The sequence below is a fragment of the Candoia aspera genome, chromosome 12, assembly GCF_035149785.1.
Source record: "Candoia aspera isolate rCanAsp1 chromosome 12, rCanAsp1.hap2, whole genome shotgun sequence".
Taxonomy (NCBI): Eukaryota; Metazoa; Chordata; class Lepidosauria; order Squamata; family Boidae; genus Candoia; species Candoia aspera.
In genome coordinates this window covers 12,204,973-12,221,648 of record NC_086164.1, presented here as the reverse complement: position 1 = coordinate 12,221,648, position 16,676 = coordinate 12,204,973, and the positions used below count along the sequence as shown (strand labels likewise).

The 16,676-nt window shown below is 41.8% G+C and overlaps 1 protein-coding gene across 3 annotated transcripts; it reads left to right on the top strand.

Moving 5' to 3' along the window:
• The first annotated feature begins 1,590 nt into the window (after positions 1–1,590).
• LOC134504242 (SLAIN motif-containing protein-like) lies at positions 1,591–15,900 on the top strand. Of its 3 annotated transcripts, XM_063313355.1 has the most exons (9): positions 1,592–1,687; positions 3,537–4,263; positions 5,997–6,130; positions 8,346–8,495; positions 11,555–11,695; positions 12,616–12,930; positions 13,026–13,163; positions 13,837–14,158; positions 14,806–15,900. In XM_063313355.1, the coding sequence occupies exons 2-9, from the start codon at positions 3,557–3,559 to the stop codon at positions 14,858–14,860; spliced, it is 1,962 nt and encodes a 653-aa protein (XP_063169425.1). In that variant the 5' UTR covers positions 1,592–1,687; positions 3,537–3,556; the 3' UTR covers positions 14,861–15,900. The 3 variants fall into 3 exon arrangements, with proteins under 3 accessions (XP_063169427.1, XP_063169425.1, XP_063169426.1); XM_063313356.1 differs by lacking the exon at positions 8,346–8,495; XM_063313357.1 differs by lacking the exons at positions 8,346–8,495; positions 14,806–15,900 and having other exon boundaries at positions 1,591–1,687; positions 13,837–14,162.
• Positions 15,901–16,676: the final 776 nt, after the last annotated feature.

Here is a 16,676-nt window from a genome sequence, read left to right as displayed (position 1 = left end):
CTAAGGAGAACCATTAGAAGGGAGCAGAGCTTCATGCAGGGCTGGGGGATTTGCACCCCAACCCAATGTTGCCGAACTACAACTCCCAGCACCCTTATCAGTGACCCCCACTGCTGGGGCTGCTAAGAGTTGTAATTTATCCAGAGGGCCACAGATTCAAGTCTCTCCCTCTCGGGAGGCATTTCATTTCTTTTTTATAGTTTTCATTGCCTGCAGAGGCATCTTAAAAAATGCACTTTTCTTCCCCCTGATTCGAGCCACGAAGAAGATCTGACGGTCTCCCATCCAGGCAACCAAACTGCCGCTTGGCTCGGAGAGAAACGCTCCTGTTCGCCGGAACCACCAAGGAAGCCGCGTTCACACGCGCGTCGCCCCACGACAAACTCCGCGCGCCGCCCGCGGACCCCGCCGCTTCGGCCCGTCCCACCCCGCTGCCCCGCGCGCAGGCGCACTGAGGAATCGCGCGAGGCCGCGCGCCGCCGAGGCAGACGGGTCTGTGCGGGAGCGCCGGCTCTCTCCGCCCCTCCCTCTGGCCGCCCGCCAATCCCCGTCTTCCCCCGGTCCCGCTTATGCAAATGACGCCCCGACCTTAACGCCGCGGCCAATCAGGCGGAGCGGGAGCCGGCGAGTGAGCAGCCGCGGCAACAACAGCCGCGGCTGGGGTGCGCGTGCGCGCGGCGGCGGCGGCGGCGGCAGCGGCAGCGGCAGCGGCAGCGGCAGGTAGGGGTGAGCGCGGGCTCCGAAGGTGGCTTGGCCCCCCGCGCCTTTCGCTCCCCTCCGGCGATGGGCTGCCTGGCCTGCCTCCAGCCTTCCGGGCCGGGCCTTCCCCACCCCCCTAGCCCGGGCCTCCATCCTCCTCCTCGACAGGCCGGCCGCCCTTCTCGCATCCCTGAGGGGGGCCTGGCCTGGCCTGGCCGGGCAGGTGAACTGGCCCCTCGCTGGCTGGACTGGCTCTCCAGGCCCTGTCGCAGCAGCCCCCACCCCCATTTTCTTTCCTTGCCGGGGGGGCTTGTCTCTCTTCATGGGGGGGGGGGGCGATTTGCCAGAACTCCCCTCCTGCCTAGGCACTGCGTAGTTTGTCGCCCTTTTGTTTCCCTCCGGAGAGCATCTTCCCCTCGTTTTGCTTAATTTGGGGCCATCTCCTTCCTGGCTTTCCTTGTTGTGGCCTCGTGCACCCCCTTTCCCTGCATTTTCATGGGCAAAACCCACCCCAGATAGGGTCAGGATTCAGAAATAAATGATGCTGCACCTGTTTGGTTGGGACTGCATGGTCCTCTTTCCTTAATACCCCCCCCCCCCAAAAAGGATGGCATCTGTCCTCTTTCCTTCTCCGTCCACCTGTTTCTCTTGAGAAGATCTTGCTGCTCCTGCTTTGGTTTAAGGGGGAGCTCCCTCTGGGCAGGTTGTCCCCCTGTTCGCCTTTTTCTCTTTGCAACACCTGACTTTCTTCCTGGGAGAACAGGCACCTTCTTCCCTAACTGAAGGGGGGGGGGAAATGTCTGTGTGGCAGCTTCTGGTGGTAACATAGTATCTTACATCTTTTTTTCCTTCTTTTCCCTGCTGCAGGGGCACTGCGCACATCCTTCTCCTCCTCAGCTCCATGCGACTCTTGATGCCTTGGGCTGTGAGGTCATCTGTTGAGGCAAGGGTGGTTCTGTTGCTGTGGTCGTGTTTGACGGATGTGCTGGTAAGAATTTACTCTCTTGAACGGCTGAAGGTGAGGGAGGCTGGGATGCTGCACTTTCAGTTGCTGTTATGCAGCAGTCCTTGTGGACAAGTTCGGTTTGATTGCTGCACAGTCTGCTCAAAACAGGACCAGAAATTGTAGATGAAATATAATAGTACATTTTCAGTGTATTTTTTTAGTTGGCCTCCCTCTTGTAAATCGATTGAATAGAAGGAGACTCTTTAAAACTTGGGGAGGGGTAATTTGTGTTGTGTATTATAGACCCATTTGTAGTTTTGTCTAGATGCAAAAATGAGATCCAAGGTTCGTCTTCGAAAACACGTGGCAATAAGAGAACTTACCATGTCTGGTGAAAGTTGCTTACACTTTAATTTTCAGCAATTTCCTTTTTTTAGAAAAACCCATTCCATAGTACATTGTTATTTTCTTGTGGATGGATGTATATAATCTGACTCAGATTGTAGGGTTACTGTACTTTTTTCCGAGTCATTAAGGGTAGATAAAACTCTCATGGGGACAATCATATAGAGACTAGGAATTAGATTAGAAAGACTGTTGAAAGGGTACTTCTCCTTTGATCTCTGAACCAAAATGATCTCAGTGTTATTTTTTGTATTGCTGCTTATTCTGTACGGAGTTTGAATCCCAGAATATGAGGTGATGGATTTTTTTCTGTTTTGCCTTGAAGATGGGGCACAAATTTAAATTACATTGTGAGTTTTCGTGCAGGAGATGCTTAGGAATTTAAAGATTGGTTTTGTTTTGCAAGACTTGAAAATTTGAGCATAGAAACCATTTTAAATTACCAACAATATTATTTGTGTCAAGTCCCATTTAACACAGAAAAGATAGGAAATAGGTACCTGCGTTGTTATTTTTGTTTTTCTTCATTTTTGGTGCACAGCATATAAAGTGGGGTAATAAAAGATTGGGAGTGCCCTTGTTTGTATCATTCTATGTATACTTGGTCAAGAAATCAAGAAAAGAGATTCCATACATGCTCTTCCCAGTGTTACTAGTCTCTAAATGAGTATTGCGCTGTGGTGAACTCTAAAATATTCTGTGTTAAAGCTATCTTCCCAGACTATGTATATATGTATGCCATCTTTTATTACAATAATGTATAGGCTGCCTGATTCGTCAGAGTGTGCTAAGCAAAATCTTTGGGTTTTGGCCACAAGCCACTAAACTGCTGTTGATCCTGGATTTTATTTCTTGTCAAAGCCTGCAGAAACAAATTTATGATTGAGTATATGGTGTGGGGGGAGCCACATTTTCACAGTCCATATTTAATTAGTAAAATGCTTAGTTTTTTTTACTTCAATGTTTTTCAAAAGGTGGTGTTGCAACTACTGGCTGCCATATGGGAACTACAGTAATATGTCTTTCAGATCTTTAATCTCGGAAGCTTTCTTTTCACACAGAGCTAGGCAAAACTTGTCTCTGAATTTTAGATGAGTAATGTTTAAGAAGGCTGTACTGTTTACTAGATGACCTTGCCAAACAAAAGCTTCTGTTGAACCTGCTTTTATATGGGCAGCTCCAGGTGGAGTTGGAAAGATTATTTACTTTACAAATCCTCATTATAAATATCTACTTACATTGTAGGTGCAGATTAGTCATGTATCTCATAGCAGTCACTACAGTTGTTGCTTATACTGAGGAAGCGTTGACCATGTCAAGATAGCCAGTGTAAATAAAGCACACTATTCTTGCAGATAAATTGCTTTCAGATTCACTAGGACATTCTTGATGTATCATCACACTGAATACATTTATTTAGTAGGAAAGCGGGTAGTTTGTGTTCATTGCTTCTTTAATATCCATCTTCTATGATACCTTTTTCTAGCAAAATTCATCAGGGGTTCCATGAAGATGGTTGTTCCTGGGAGCACCACCGTAATTCAGCCAGACCACAGTCTTGGAACTGAACTGAGCCGAAGCTCAGCAGAGAACTCGGTGATGGGTCCTGATACAGAACCAGTGGGTGATCAGGTGGGCTCTGAGCTGGAAGAAGTGAGGAAATTGCAAGAACTTGTGAGGAGACTTGAGCTTCAGAATCAGCAGTTGAGAACTAGAAGCCTCCGAAGTGTGCCAGAGGCAAAAATGCTGAGCCAGGCTGATGCTGGAGTGGATAATTGCAATTCCAGGCTCAATGGCATGGAAATGAATAATAGCATCAACGTCCTGATGGATAAGCAGGAATTGCAAATCGTGGCAGACCTGCATTCTGCACTGAGTAAAATAAGGTCAGAAGCAGAGGAAAGTGGTGAGTTCTTGAAGAAGGATGTGGAGACCACAATACAACACAGCTGTGGCAATAGTTCCGACAAAGAGCCTTCCAGTGCAAAGTTTGTGAGTTGTACTCAGACACAGAATAGCGGTGCTAACACAAATGATTTCTCTCATTGGGATTGCAGCCACAGAGTGCTGCTAGAAGGTTTCACGACAGGTGTTGAGCCGGCATTGAGAATGAAGGAAGCAAATACAAATGCAGAAGATCTCTTGAATGAGACAACTCTGGATGAAGTAGAATTACTAGAGTTAGAGAATGGCAGCGATGAAGAGGACAGCTGGTATGTACTATGAGATTATATATTGTTGTTCAAAAGGATTCATGCTAAGAGGGAATAAGGCTATAATCATATTTTTGGAGCAGGTTGTCATTTGTTGCATTTTGTCTTGGGATAAGGAGTCAAGGTTTAACTCATGTCCAAAGAGAGTACAGGTAGTCCTCGATTAATGACCACAATTGGGACTGGAATTTTGGTTGCTAAGTGAAGCGGTCATTAAGCGAATCCAACCCAATTTTACAAACTTTTTTGCAGTGGTCATTAAGCAAATCACCTGGGCCGTTAAGCGAACCATGTAGTCATTAAGCGAATCACACAGTTCCCCATTGATTTTGCTTGCCGGAAGCCAGCTGAGAAGGTTGAAAATGGTGATCATGTGACCATGGGGACACTGTGACAGTCATAAGCGCAAGGATCGGTTGTAAGTCAGTTTTTCCAGCACTGTTGTAAGTCCAAACCATCGCTAAACAAATGGTTGTTAAGTGACTTTAGTTTTGTCAACAGTTTTCCCAAGCTGTGAAATGAAAGTAAAAGTAGAAATTTAGCTCCACTGGTCCTCAGGAACATCAGTGAACATAGCAGTGTGATAGGAAAATGGACAGATCACTGTGAAAGGAAGAGGATTAATTTGTAATAAACTGTGATGTAAATCATTTAAGAGAAACAGATTGAAGTAGAAAAAGGAAGACCAGGAAACCTGTATTTCTGTTTAGAGAGCTGCAGCAGCTTTTCTCATAAGAGACTGCCAAATGGAGTGGAGACTATCACCAATTGTGGTTCCTTGAAGTATTAGTTCCCAAATGCTTAAGGTATTTGCATAATAGTTTATCTGTACACATAGCAAAATGTAAGATGTGAGGTCACCTTAAGCAACAATTCCTTAAGTAGCCATTCCTTAAGCTTGTTACTGAAGAAATAATTGGGTTGGACAAAAGAGAGGACTGGATTATTGGATTTTTTTCTTTTCTGGCAGTGGAGAATGCTTGCCATAAGCAGGAAGGGGGTTATACTTGAAAAAAGTGGATGGGGCAGAATTTTAAAAATTATTTAAATAAGGTTAACATGGTTGTATCTTAGTAATTCTATATTTTCTGTTCTATTACATTTTAAATTACCATTGGTGACAACTTTTGGAGAGGTCCTGGGGGAAGGATGCATGGCTTGCGGGGGGGGGGGCACTACAAGTTGTGCACCTCTGCTATAGAAATCCACAGTTACAATTAACTGATATGAGAGAATTATTTGGAGGTTCAGTTGCTTGAACAATTTTTGTGAAAATTGCAAATATTGTATTTATCTAAATAGGTAGTCTGGTTTAATTAACGCTGGATCTTGAAAACTGAAGAGATGTTACATTGTTACTCCCCAATCATTGTTTGTTTTACACAAAAGTTAAAATGTTTCTCCTGGCCATTGTTTATTATTTTCTAAGCAAAAAAACTGCATGTGAGAGAGTGAAACAGACTAATGAGAAAGTAGGATAGAGAGGTAATTTCACCATCAGATAAATAACATATTATTATTATTCTAATTTGGATCCATCTTAAAAATGAAAGTAATCTTGTCTAACCACAGATAATTAAGAAAGGCAAAAATCACTTTCTTTGCTATAGTGTTAGAGCTTTGTTGATAAAATACTAGTGAAAGCATAGAGATACTGAAATAGTTGCTCCAATCTGTAATTTAATGGCCGGATTTTGAGTTGTCATGTTAAACATTTTATCTTTCCGCTTAAGGCTGTATGTTTCTCCAAGAAAACCACCAACAGATGGAAAGGAATCTCCCCTGAAATGGTGTAGGCAAGTATTGGATCACCCCAGTCCTGAGACAGAGGCAGCTTGCCGTACCCTCATCAGCAGACTTGACCAAGGTAGGCCTATGGATTGTTTGGAAAGGGCCCTTGAATGATTGCTGCGGGAGCAGTAGATTTAAACGTTATCATTTAGTTTGTTGCTGTACTTTTAAAAAATATGGTACAATGGAGGTATGGAGAAGGCTTGAGAAAAATGAATTGGATAATGTATTTTCAGATAATGAGTTCAGTTATAACACCTTGAAATCATGGCCTTTCGTTTTGCTTTTTTGCATTTGCTTGATGCAGTTCAAACCCAGTTACATTAAACCTAATGGCTAGGTGAGTATCACTGAGATGATGATGATGATTAGATGTATATCCCGCCTTTATTTTGTACAACTCAAGACAGCATACGTTATGCTCCTGCCTCCTGTTCCCCCCCCCCCCAACAACACTCCTTTGAGGTAGGTTGTTTGGGAGAGGGTGACTATCCCAAAATCATCCAGCCAGCTGTCATGCCTACTTCTAGGTTTGCCATAAGCTAGAGAGTTTACATGATCCTTTGGCCAAGAAGCCCTAGTAGGAGAATGTTTTCTGCCCTCATAATGATATTAAGAAATCTTGGGGTAAATTAGAACCTTCTAAAAATATATTTTACAAATCTTAAAGGAAATACTTTCTTTGAAATGTTTTTATGTTGCATTGCTTCACTTCAAAATGAAAGTCATTCATTGTGTTCAGGTGATATACATATATATAGTGCTTAAAACATACGATGTACAGTATATGGTGCTTAAAAATATAAAAGCTTATTTATAATTCAGACACCTAAAATACATTCAGTACTGAAGATAGAACTGTAAGTTGCTGCACTCTGAGTAGACGTAATTTGGGTTTCTTGCTACTATGGAAAACATTAATATAGTAAACCGAAGAAAGGTTTAATCTAGATTTAATACTATGCAAACCTCAGTAATTTTTATTCAGAAACAAAAATACGTTTTTTAGAGAGAATTTACATCAAAACCTAATTTTGTCTTCTGGCATCATATTACATTGCTCAGGGAAACAGAAAAATCAGAAAAAAGCTAGCTAAATACTAATCTTATTTTTTTCAAAGTCTCTTGTTGAACATTGTAACAACCAAAACAGGTTAGTAAGTTTGTCAGCAAATTAAACAAGCTTGTCAACAGTTCCTAGAATTAATACAAATGCGGGAGAAAATGAACTTACTTTTTTTATTCTTTTACTCATTCAGTGAGCTTTCAGAGAATCTTAACTGCCTATGATATATAAGATAAAGCCCCGAGTTAAAGGATTTGGAGGACAAGGTGGTTCAGAATAAAATGATGGTTTCTCATTAATAAGAGAATCCCTTTTTGAATTTTCAGTATTATCTTAACTCTCAGTCCTAGGTAATGATGGGAAATCTTTATTTGGTTTTAATGGTTCTGTGCCAAGAATTTTTGGGTTCTTCATGCTAGGATTTTACAGTTCCATCATACCTAGCCAGCTTCCAAAACAAATTAAAGTGCTTTAAGGAAGCATTTTAAGAAATGGGCCCAGAAGAGTTTTCCCATCAGATAATATTTTCATTAGATCATGCTACCTGTATCTGTCCTCAGTGCCTCCTGAAATACCTGGTTTATGCTGAATAATCTTGACATACAACATTAGGATCTCTAAAACCATATTGGCTGGAGGGAACATATTCTTTGCTGCTTAGAGTAGATTTCAGTAGCATAAACATTAACCCCATTGCAGTTGCTCTGAACAAAGCTTGCCTGTGCCTCATTCAGAATTGTCCAACTGGGAAACTTACAAGTTATGTTCGAGGATGAGAGATGGAAAACTATGGGAGAAATGCCATAATACTGGATATCTTCTCGTCTAGCCTGTCTCTTATCTGGGAAGACGTAGAGGAGAACCACCACTCCTCTTTCAGTGTTCACCATAGCACTTCAAACTGGCTCAAGTATGTCCAAGGTGAACATTGTAAGTTCATACAGCAGGATATATTAGTCTGAGACTTGCAAGTCCCAAATGTGAAGCCAGGAAGAGAACAGCAGCTAGAGAACTAAGAATTGTCTTCATTTGTTTTAATTCCAGATGTTAAACTGTCAGCCATAATTGGAAATTGAATTTATTGGTTTGTATCATGACTCGGGGGGTGAGTGTGTCTGGCATGTAATGCATGCAGATGTAGTTTGACATGTTCTCTCTCTCTCCTCATCTGAGTATCTGCGTTTAACGTGGTAACAATTCATGGCTTTCTTGTATTTTCCTTTAGCCAGTAGGTGGAAATCCCTGTATTGCAGTCCATTGGCGTCTCCAAGTGTGCATAACTTGAATACAGACACAGGGTCCTGTAGCAATGCACTAAACTCTCCTGGGCACTACAAATCAACTAACAAACCACTACTAACTTGTGGTAGCTCAGGTATGGCATGGCATGTGGGATACTTTCAGAGGAGTGGAGGTGGGAAGTGCATGCTGGGGGAGGAGATGTGACTGGTTTGCTATGTTCAGTTTAATGTGATGATCTCAGGGCTTCTGTTCTTCACCTAATGCTTCAGGAAGGCTTCTTGTTTAAATCTTCTTGCTTCTTTGTGCTAGTTTTGGGGTGTTTCAAAAGGTCCATACTATTTTTTGTGATGAAGGACTGTTATCTGGCACATCTGCTTCAGTCCTAGGGCATTTGATTATTCCTTAGGAAAATGGAGGGTCCTCTTTAGCAGGGCATTCTTTTGTTGCTTTGTTACTGTATGTGTGTGAAAATGTTTTAGCCTGCGTGCATGTATACTCTTCCACGGTGAGAATTAGATTGATGTTGCAGTCCTAAGTCTATATAAACATACACTTCTTGTCTGCTTTGCCTGAAGTTTTTCAAAGGGTGGAATGACCAGTATGCCTTGGAGACAATAGCTGAAGCAGCTTGCAAAGCTCACCTAGTTCATGTTGCTCTACAGAGTTTTAGAACTTGTATTTAGAATCAGTATTTAAAAGCTAAGGACACGTTGCATGCTTGATTTTTTTTTAAAATAAGGACAAATGAGAGGCGGTTAGGCCAATTTTCTAAATATTTCTTGGACATTTGGGGTCAAGAAGAGAGAACTTATAAAGAATAATTTACTGACATCTTAAATACCTATAAAAGACTTGAATTGCTGTTTTCAAGTGAAGGCTATAACACTAACTTGTTGTATTTGGTAACTTTTGTCTTTTAGTATTTAAATACAGTACCTAGTAATCCTTTCCTCTTTCCTTTCAGTCACAGAAAACTCTATTCATCTTTTCTAGTTTGCAGTCAATTAATGTTTTTAACTGCCTTAAAGACTGTTCAAAAAGCAATATAGAAATAACATTCTGAGTGTTTTTTTTTAATTCAGGCTAATTACTTAGAATTATGTAACAAATCTTTTCAGGGTGATGAGTGAGCCTAAAAATATCACTTTTCATGTTTAGTATATCACTGAATTATTATAACCTGATACTGCAACCAGTGAGGAAAGCTACATGTAGTGACTACCTACATAGCAGTCACTGACAAACTGTTCTGCAGCTTTAATTGGATATTCTTGCTTGCTCTGCAGGTCTGAATTTTGGCATCCGCTTCCTTTGCAGATCTTTATCATGATTTTGATCTCAGTCATGTTCAAGTTCTTTGCTGAACTGGAAATTCTCCCTCCACTTAATGGAGCCACCAATGAAATTAACCAATTAGGGAAGGAGACAAAATCCTTACAGACCTTGCTTTCAAATCCTATCTTTTGTTTCCTTTATCCTGCCCAAATAATTAGTGCACTTTCAGATTCTGTAGAGTTTTATCCAGATACATTGCTGTTGCAGTTTGCTTCTGTGAGTGGTGTAATTGTTCATGCGATTAGCAGTTGAATGAATGACTTTAATAAATCAATTGCAGTGATTGGACAGATTTAGCTGTAGACAGATTGGGGCTGTAGTATGGCAGTTTTAACTCTTTACATTTGGTTGGCTTCTGGATTATTCCCCTTCCACATGGAGATTTGTTTTGGAAGGAAAGCTCCTATTGAAGGGAACAAGAATTTTACTTCTCCAATGATTCTTAAGTACAGAGCCCTCACTCCAGATTGGAATGGCAGTAGGCATCAATGTTTAAAGCCCTTTCTCTTTCCCATACCTAAGTTTTGATCTGCTCCCTGTGAATTTACTTTTGAAAACCATTCATACTGTTGCTAACTTTGTGAATGGTACCTTGTCTTGTTTGATCCTATACTGCTTTAGTAATTTTAACTGCTTTCTGAGTAACAAACATTACAGCTGCTGCTTGGAAGGGAATTAAGACTGCTCTGGTTAGACATGAATGCACATCCTACTTAAACACACACGAATCTTGCCATATAATTAGCTTAGATTCTTGATGAATGAGTAAGTGACTGCTTCTTTGAAAGTGTCCAGGACTTCGTAAACAAGTAGCCTGCTTCTCTGTGACAAATAAGAATCTGCCCTGGACAGTCAAGCAAACAGTGGGTTTTTCCACCTCCTTTATGTCAAAATGACCTATAAAGTATATTGGGGAAGGCTGGAAACAATCAATTGTGAGCTAGGAATATATTTGCAGTAGAGCTTGGTGGGCAAAAAAGTCTGGTTCTCTTGTCTTGCCTATATTTTTAAACAACCTCACTTTCCTATAAAGTATTAAAACAAAATCAGAATGTGCTTTGTAGCAGGCTTGGGCATTATCTTAAATACATACTCTGAATTTGAAAAGGCTAATTTTGAAAAATCCTAATCCAGCTCCAGCAGGAAGTTGAGGGTGATCTTGACTAATGCAGTCTAAGAACTCTGAAACATGAAGGCCTGGTGATCTGGTAAAGCCATGTTAATATTGGCACATGTGCTCTTCTTTGGTAGAAGATGATGAGGCATATCTTCAGCCCTATGTCTTTAGGGAAACCCTTCACTCATTCTATGGAAACTGAAATTGCTTTGTAGCTAATAAGTTGAATTTGCATTCAGACATTTCCCTCATAGTTTTGTATTTGTGCTACTATAGGGAATGATGGTCATTTCTAAGTGTTTGACCCTGTTGTCATGGCTGTCTGTGGCTCCATCCAAACCATTTCACAGGCCATAGATCCTTTTCTTCCCCTTCACAGTAACAGAGTTGCCAGAAGTTTGTAGGAGGGGGCTCGGAGTAATGCCCATCGTCTGTGACCTTTGGGTAGGAAAGGCTACCTGAAATGGTGAACGTTTTAATAACAGAATTCTACAGTTACCATATATGGCAGGAGAACCTTTTCCTCCCTATTGAATACCCAAAAGAACTCTCTCACTTTGAAGTCATTGCTGGTCAACCCTTATGATAAATTTGGTTATCTTCTAAAGGTGTTTTAAGTACAAGACTGAAAAAAAATTACGTACTATGAGAGTGCTTGTACAATTGTATATATTTTAAATGATATCTGTAGCTTTGTCACCCTCACCTGCGTTTTTCCCTCTCTCCCACCACTTTCTAAGGTTACTTGAGCATGCATTCAGCTTTGAGCTCGCAGTCTTCTGTCGATAGTGAACTTAGTACCTCAGACGACTCCATTTCAATGGGCTACAAACTGCAAGACTTGACTGACGTACAGGTTATGGCCCGCCTACAGGAAGAAAGTATGTGAAAGCAATTTACAGTATTTCTGTCTCCACATTAAGACTGCATCATCTTCTGCAGGAGGATTTTTTAGAAACACTCAATAGTACAAAATATTTTTCCATTTATTGAATTTTCTCTCATTCTAACAGCATAGGAGTACACACGGGTAGTTTCTTAGATGGGTAATTGGATGTCCCTGCTAGTAAATTGGCGTGTCCCCATTTAATGACATGAAGAAGCATGTCTGTTGCTGCGTTGGCTGTGTCAGTCTAGGAATGCCTGCTCTTTAACTCATTGCAGCTGCTTCTGAAGCACAAGGGTATTCCAGCATGGCTTAACAGACTTGGGGAAAAAAGAAAAGTCTTGCTGTTAGAGCAGGTTACAATGGACTGTCTCATTATGGAGCATTTGGCCTTGAAATGGCAGCTTTGAGAAGGAACAACCATATCCCATTATATTTCTGGTAAGCTTTATAGTTCAGTACATTACATCAAACATTTGATTTCTTACTGTTAAATGTGTGTAGGGTGAAAAGGTTGATATGCCAAAGTTTACCTAAACTTCTGAGGGAGGCCCTCTGGATTTACGATGTACTGTCAGTACTAAAACTCTAGTTTACTTATGCCCCAAAATACAGATACTGGTTGTGAGTGTTGAAATATATGTAAACTACTTATTCTATGATTGTGTCTGCAGAGGTGTTGGGGCTAGATGACAACCCTCATTTTGGTGCCTTTGAAGTTACTGACGCTACAGGCAGGAAATGCTGTCATTGCTCTGTGTATGCTTCAGTTGGATTATATGGGGTAGAAGTCTGATGTGTTTCCTTTTATGTCTGCTTTGCTAGCCGATTAGTGGGTAATATTACAATATTATCACTGCTATGGTTAGACAGTATGATCAAGAAGTAACTACGTCTTCTGTGGCCCCACTTCAGGTCTTCGTCAGGATTGCGCCTCCAGCTCAGCCTCTGTTTCCCGCCGCAGTTCCAGCGCCTCCTTGCATTCCTTGCGCAGAGGCACCTACAGTGACCAGGATTTTGACACGTACAGTTTGGAAGATGAGGATGACGACTGCTCCTTCTCCTACCACAGCAGTCACAGATACTCTCCATCCCCGCTCAGTTCCCCTCGATGCCAGTCTCCGTCCACCAACACAGATTATGGGAGGGCAACAAATACCCGGATCCGCCCCCCCCGGAGGACAGTGCAGAGTCCTATGCAAGATAGACTAAAGTATTCTGGGAATGAAGGTATGTGGCCCTGTTTCTGAATCTTGCGGGATTTTTGAATAAGTGCATAGATGGCAACAGTTGGATTTTTCATTCTTGTTATGTATCGTTTACAGAGGAACTGCGCCATAGTATGCCTAATCTGGCTAGGACAGGCCTGCGATCTTTGGAGTCTGTAAGAAATAGTCGTAGCTTGGAGTCAGATTTACAGATTCCCAGTAGTCGACTCTCTAGAATCCATCAGGAATCAGTTAGTAAGTTGGCTTCTTCTGCAACTGTTCCATGACATTTCTGTTGGTGCTGTAACCGAAAAAGGAAAGATATGGTGCTGTTTGAGAGATCATCGTTTTTCTCAGGTTTTAATGGGGCTGCATGTTCTCTGAAGAAGTTGTTTTAAGTTTGGGAATACTTTGGGATCCCTCTTGTTTTTAGTTCCTTCGTTATGGGCTGGAAGTGCCTTTCACAATCTCATCTGGTAAATCAGCCGGGCCTTTTCTGAAGAAGTGTGCCAGACCATTGTCATTTTTAGTGTAGGAACCTCAGTTGGATTATTCTAATGCGTTTTGCATAGAGCTGCCCTTGAAGATAGTTTATAAACTTCAACTGTCCAAAATATGGCAGTTTCATTTGTGGGTGCGTGGGTCATATTACTACGAGTTTTGCCAAATGAATTGGCTACTAATTTAATTTCGGGGTTCGATTGGCAATTTGACTTCTGTAGCCCTCCCTGGTCTGGGTCTGCTTCAACCATGTGAACCTGCCTGAAGACTTTTCTCTCCTCCTGTCCCTTTGTTTTCTTCCCTGCTGATAAATGTATGACAAATGGAGATGAGAAATTGGGCTCTTTTGGATCTGGCGCCAAAACAGACATATGCTTTGTAATTATTAACATTGTCTGTTTTACTTTTTCCTCCATCCCGCTTTCAGACCTGGCTCCAAGCAAACTCCGTTATTCCTCGGGTGCTGGGCAGTCCCCCTTGACCGTTCGTCAGCCCATGAAAGCAGGCGCCTGTGCTAACTCTCTCCTAGCACCACGGCAGCCAGTCAGGGCTGCTGGGTATGCGAGTCCCACTGGCAGAGTCCGAAAGCTGCAGTCTTCCACGCTGAATCCAGGGGCTTCAAGCAGTGGCAGTTCAGTGTACAGAAGCAATAGTATGGCCACCGGAGCAAAAAGCGCTCTTCCTAAAAATAAAGCATCGGCCACAGGAGCATCCACTCTGAAGAGCAAGCTGACCCAGCCAGCCAAGAGGTGAGAGCTAAAACCCACACAGGTGGTGTATTTGGATTGAGGTCTAAAATCTGAGGATTACTTTGTGTACTTGACTTTACCAACAGCATTGATTTCTAGCATGGTATCTACTGGCCTATCCCCCTGATTTTGCTCACCCTGTGGGACATTCCATCACCTAGTAAATGGAATGAAATCTCTAAACCCAGACTGCAGGGTGAAGGTTGGGGATGATCTTGTGCCAGCTGCACAATTGCCAAGAAAGTAGCCAATCCAGCAAGCCAAAGAAAGACTCCAGCTCAAAGCTGGGAAGAGTTTCTTTAATTGTAAAGAATCCCCATCCTCTTTCCCGGTTTCAGAGTGGATCTGGGGAGGAGAGCACAGGGTTGCACTGTGTTGCATTTCAGAGGTGCGGTTGTGGGTGATCAACTTGACTTTCATGTGTAAAACTGTAGGGTTGTTCTTTTGAAAACCTAGTTTCATTTGGCAGTGATCAGTGATCAACCATGTGCCAGAACAGATAGCAAGAGATACTTGCTTTTTAAATAAATGTTTTTTTTTTTTTGTTGAAGCCTAGTAACAGATAATGCTACATAAGTCTCCTATCTTTTGACTCCTGTTTGTTAAAGCATTGTGTAAGTAAAGGATCTCTCTCTATATCCCAACAGATTTCCAAAGGCTAATGTGTCTGTTGATGACTCCTGGAAAGACGGGTGCTACTGAACCAAACCAAAAAGGCTGATCATGAACAATGAAATGTTTGTTGGGTATGTTACTGGACAGCAGCCCAGCTGGCTGGGCAAGAGGACACTCTTAAGCCTCCGTTTCTCTCCGTTGCCACCATGCTTGACAAACCAGAGTAACATTTTTCTGAATTTGGACCTTTTGCCCTTGCTTTGTCTTGACAATGGACGTCGACTGCTTTTTTTGTTCCTGCTCTTACAGTCTTACTGCTGAGCCTTGATTGTTCTTGTACCTGAAGGTACAGATGGCTGCCTGAGACACATGTTTGAAGATGTGTTCATGGTACACACAATGAGGGGAGAAGAGTGTGGGATGGAGCTCCTGTGGCAGTGAGACATTTTTGAGTCCGTGAGGTTTTTTTTCCCTTTGCAAAAGGCAGCAAGAGAAGGTAAACGTAATTAGAAATGACTGTTTCTTAGGTCACTTGGAGTAACTTTTCTAGGAAATTCAGAGGATTTTTTTACTTGTCCCAAATAGGTATCTTCACTACTTTTATTATAAAAGTTGAAGCAGGTTTTTTTTATAATAGCTAGTGCATCATCTGTCACAGGAGAATGTCTTAAGCTGATATCCCCTCATCTCCAAGACCGTTATGTGCTGTTGCCTGCAGGCTGATGTGTACCCCTTCGATGAAGTCTTATTTGCCCATTTGCTCTCTTCCTTATCTTTTAGCTAGGCAAGACTTAGCATGGGTAGTAGCAGCACCTTTGCCAGCTAAAAATGCACTTGAAGTGTTTCTTTCCCTAATCATCTTCACTTAATCCTTAATACTAAGATTTCCCTTTCTGCTTTTGTACAAGTCTTTTCTACTGTCCACTTTTTTGGTTGGTTTTTGGATGAAGGAACTTTTTTAAAATCAAATCAGTGGCTACTGAAGCTTGCCAAATGCAAGAATACAATCATACCTGGAAATGCAAACTGGCTTGCCAGCCAGCCCTACTTTTTGCCACCAAGGTGACTTGATATTGTAGTTAAATAAATGTGAAGGGGCTAGTGCTACCTTGTCTTTAGTAGCAAAACTGTGTCCTGCTGCTTTCTTTACATAGATAGATACGGTAGGCAGTATCCTTAAACAAATAATAAGTGTCTTCCCCCAAACAAGGTTCATCCCTGATTAAGGCAGCATAGGTTTTTATGAAAAAGATGGAAGAAAAAATACACTGACACTTAGCAAAAGCAGCAGTAATGCTTTATATAGTTAAAACCATAAAAATATTCATTGAGAATTCATGAACTAATCTTAAGCATTCCTGTTGGTAATTTGCCAAATGAATACTTGTAACAATTGGACATTTTGTGTTTGCTTCCTGGCCGTTGGGCTGAGTTGTTTCCTTTTGATCAAGAAATGTTAATAACACTTAATTGTAGCCATACTGACTTAATCAGTAGGTATAACTACTTCTTGCTGAAACTTACTACTTTGTGGATGAGCTCACTGGTCATTTGCTGCAATAGGATGGTGTCTTTAAGCAATTAAGAACGCTTATATAACCTCTCTGCTTGCATTTATCGTGTGATGCTTCCTGAAATAACAGCTGAAACTTAGAGATGGAGCAGTTGGTGCTCAGCAGCACTTTCAAAGAGTCATCAGACAGTAGATGCAAGTAAGAATTTGTGTAATCAGAAGTTGAATAGGCATGCAATAAAATGTTCTAGCCCAGTAAGAATGCACCCTGAAAAAGTGGCTATAATGTTGTTAAACTAAAAATAAGGTTAGGGGTGAGAGACCACTGTGGACCGCCTTTTATAGGCAGCAGGGGATAATTCACACTGTACAGTCTGCTGGTGGTAACAT

Coding starts and splice junctions, on each gene's coding strand:
- LOC134504242 (XM_063313355.1), top strand. CDS start 3,557: ATGAAGATGGTTGTTCCTGGGAGCACCACCGTAATTCAGCCAGACCAC. Junction 6,131..8,345: donor CATCAGCAGACTTGACCAAG/GTAGGCCTATGG, acceptor ATTTTCCTTTAG/CCAGTAGGTGGAAATCCCTG. Junction 8,496..11,554: donor ACTAACTTGTGGTAGCTCAG/GTATGGCATGGC, acceptor CCACTTTCTAAG/GTTACTTGAGCATGCATTCA.